Source organism: Cyprinodon variegatus, unplaced genomic scaffold, assembly GCF_000732505.1.
Source record: "Cyprinodon variegatus isolate N-32 unplaced genomic scaffold, C_variegatus-1.0 Scaffold759, whole genome shotgun sequence".
Classification (NCBI taxonomy): domain Eukaryota; kingdom Metazoa; phylum Chordata; class Actinopteri; order Cyprinodontiformes; family Cyprinodontidae; genus Cyprinodon; species Cyprinodon variegatus.
In genome coordinates this window covers 332,407-334,889 of record NW_015151212.1, presented here as the reverse complement: position 1 = coordinate 334,889, position 2,483 = coordinate 332,407, and the positions used below count along the sequence as shown (strand labels likewise).

Here is a 2,483-nt window from a genome sequence, read left to right as displayed (position 1 = left end):
GAGTCAATGAGTCGAGGCAATCAGCTGGTTTTCCTTAGATAGAAAACTTTGAATCAATCTGACTGGATGATCTGGTGAACTGAAAAGTGCCTTGATATGACGTGTTGTGAAGTGGTGCTATAGAAATAAACTGGCTACGGCTTGATGCTAACATGTTTGTTAGCTGTCAAAAAGCATTCTGAGATTACAGTCCGAATTGTGAGGGGGGAAAAAAAAGTCAGAATTCTGAGGAGGAAAAAAAGTCTGAATTCTGAGAGGGGGAAAAGTCCGAATTCAGAGAAAAAAAGTCAGAATTCAGAGAAAAAAAGTCAGAATTCGGAGGGGGAAAAAAGTACGAATTCGGAGGGGGAAAAAGTACGAATTCGGAGGGGAAAAAAGTACAAATTCGGAGGAAAAAAAGTCAGAATTCTGAGGAAAAAAAAGTCAGAATTCTGAGAAAAAAAGCCAGAATTCTGACAAAAAAAAGCCAGAATTCTGACAAAAAAAAGCCAGAATTCTGACAAAAAAAAAAGCCAGAATTCTGTGATTAAAGTAAGAATTCTGAAATTAAGAAGATCAGAAGGTGATTAAAACAAGAGAGCTTGTTTAGTCTCTAAAACAGACATGGCTACGGCTTGATGCTAACATGTTTGTTAGCTGTCAGTCTCTAAAACAGACATGGCTACGGCTTGATGCTAACATGTTTGTTAGCTGTCAACTAACATTCTGAGATTAAAGTCCGAATTGTGAGGGGGAAAAAAAAGTCAGAATCCAGAGGAAAAAAAGTCAGAATTCAGAGGGAAAAAAATTACCAATTCGGAAAAAAAAAAAATCAGAATTCAGAGGAAAAAAAGTCAGAATTCTGTGATTAAAGTAAGAATTCTGAAATTAAAGGCAGAATTCTGTGATTAAAGTAAGAATTCTGGGATTAAAGTCAGAATTCTGGGATTAAAGTCATTAAAGTCAGGATTCTGATTTTTTTCCTCCATATTAAACTGAAATAATACTAAAAATCAGTCAACTTTTTTTTCGTTGGCCCTAATCCACTTCCGTAATTCAATCATAAAAATTAGTTTCAAATCTAAAAATGTATTTAAATATGTTAACTTTACACAGGCTGAGCGCAGGCTGCTGTCAGAGATAGCAGCACTTTACCATTCAGCGAAAGTTAGCAACAGTGGCTAGCCTCCTAAGCTAAGCTAACTGTCTTAGCCACACAAAAATATGTAAAACTATTTAAATAACAACACTGGAAATGTTTTCATATACAAGTAGGATTTATTGACTCATTTTATCCACTAAGAGCCGAAGGCAGCGACCAAACAGCGGCATATCCAGCTAAGCTAAGCTAACTGGTAGAAAGGTTTATTCCTGTCAGGAAAATCAAAACAAACGTTCTTCCCAAAGGATCAATCTGGAATCCTCCGCTGCAGCGAATAAACCGGTCTCACCACCATACCATCCTAGGCAGATAACTTCCTGCTCACTCATTTACATCCTAATTAAACAGTTGTAGCTAAATAATGCTCCCTGGACCCACAGCTCGCCCTATTTTCTCTGTTTATCTCGGGCCTAATGGAAGCTCAGCAGCCCAGGCCGTTTTCCTGCTATGCGGACCCCGTGACAGGGGACAGTAACCTCGGCCCCGCTGGCCCACCGTGTCGGCGTATTGTTCCGACACAATGGTGTCTTTTTCTACAAGTGCCCCCACCCTACCTGGCGCACTGCAGTCAGCGCAGACTTCTGTCCTGTGCAGCTTTCTGGACATCTCGAAAGCGGCTGAAATGTGAGCCGATGTGAATCCCTGGCTCCGTCTCTCCTCCTTCGGGCCACCGAGCTCCCGACGTCTGCCGTCAACCGCTGCGGCCCCTGAATCCCCGGAAGCCGGCTGGCGTGGTCTGCTTTCCCGGCCGGGTCTCAGAAAATTATTTTTTTCCCCCTAATTTGTGCTTCCGAGTCTGGAGACAAGTTAGGTGAACATAGTTAAGGTCTGAGTATGCATCGCATCTTGGCTAGAAAAGCCTCCATTCGTTCCATTGAATCTGGCTCCTGCATTGACTGTGATTCACCGAGAGACGGCAGCTCTCCACCTGCCACTTAGCAACTATGGAAAGACATTTTGTCATATTATTTATCCCAAGGACTCACAGTGGCGGTCCGAGACCAGATTTATTAGGGGGGCCAGGGTGGGGCCAATGTGTTTTATTGTGGTACAGAAAAGCATTAAAAAAAAAAAAAAAAAACGGAAAATTACCAGTTTTAGAAATAAAGTCCTAAAATTACTAGAATAAATTTGCAACGGCAATAATCATAAAATTACGAGAATAAAGATATAACATTAACAGAATGCATTCATAAAATTATGAGATTAAAGTTGTACAATTACGAAAATAAAGTCGTAAAAGTACTAGAATAAAGTTGCAATTAGAATAATCTCATAAAATTACAAGAATAAAGCCATAACATTACGAGAATGCTTTCGTAAAATTACAAGAATAAAGTCG

General features: G+C 40.1%; 1 protein-coding gene across 3 annotated transcripts in view; it reads right to left on the bottom strand.

Annotated features, from left to right (window-relative positions):
- Positions 1-2,051, bottom strand: part of git1 (G protein-coupled receptor kinase interacting ArfGAP 1) — a 44,398-nt gene extending 42,347 nt beyond the window's left edge. For 2 of the 3 annotated variants that reach the window (XM_015395753.1, XM_015395752.1), the window contains exon 1: positions 1,696-2,051. In XM_015395753.1, the coding sequence (XP_015251239.1) occupies positions 1,696-1,747 (52 nt within the window). In that variant the 5' untranslated portion in view covers positions 1,748-2,051. The remainder of the gene's footprint in view (positions 1-1,695) is intronic. The other variant, XM_015395751.1, reaches the window with a different exon arrangement.
- Positions 2,052-2,483: the final 432 nt, after the last annotated feature.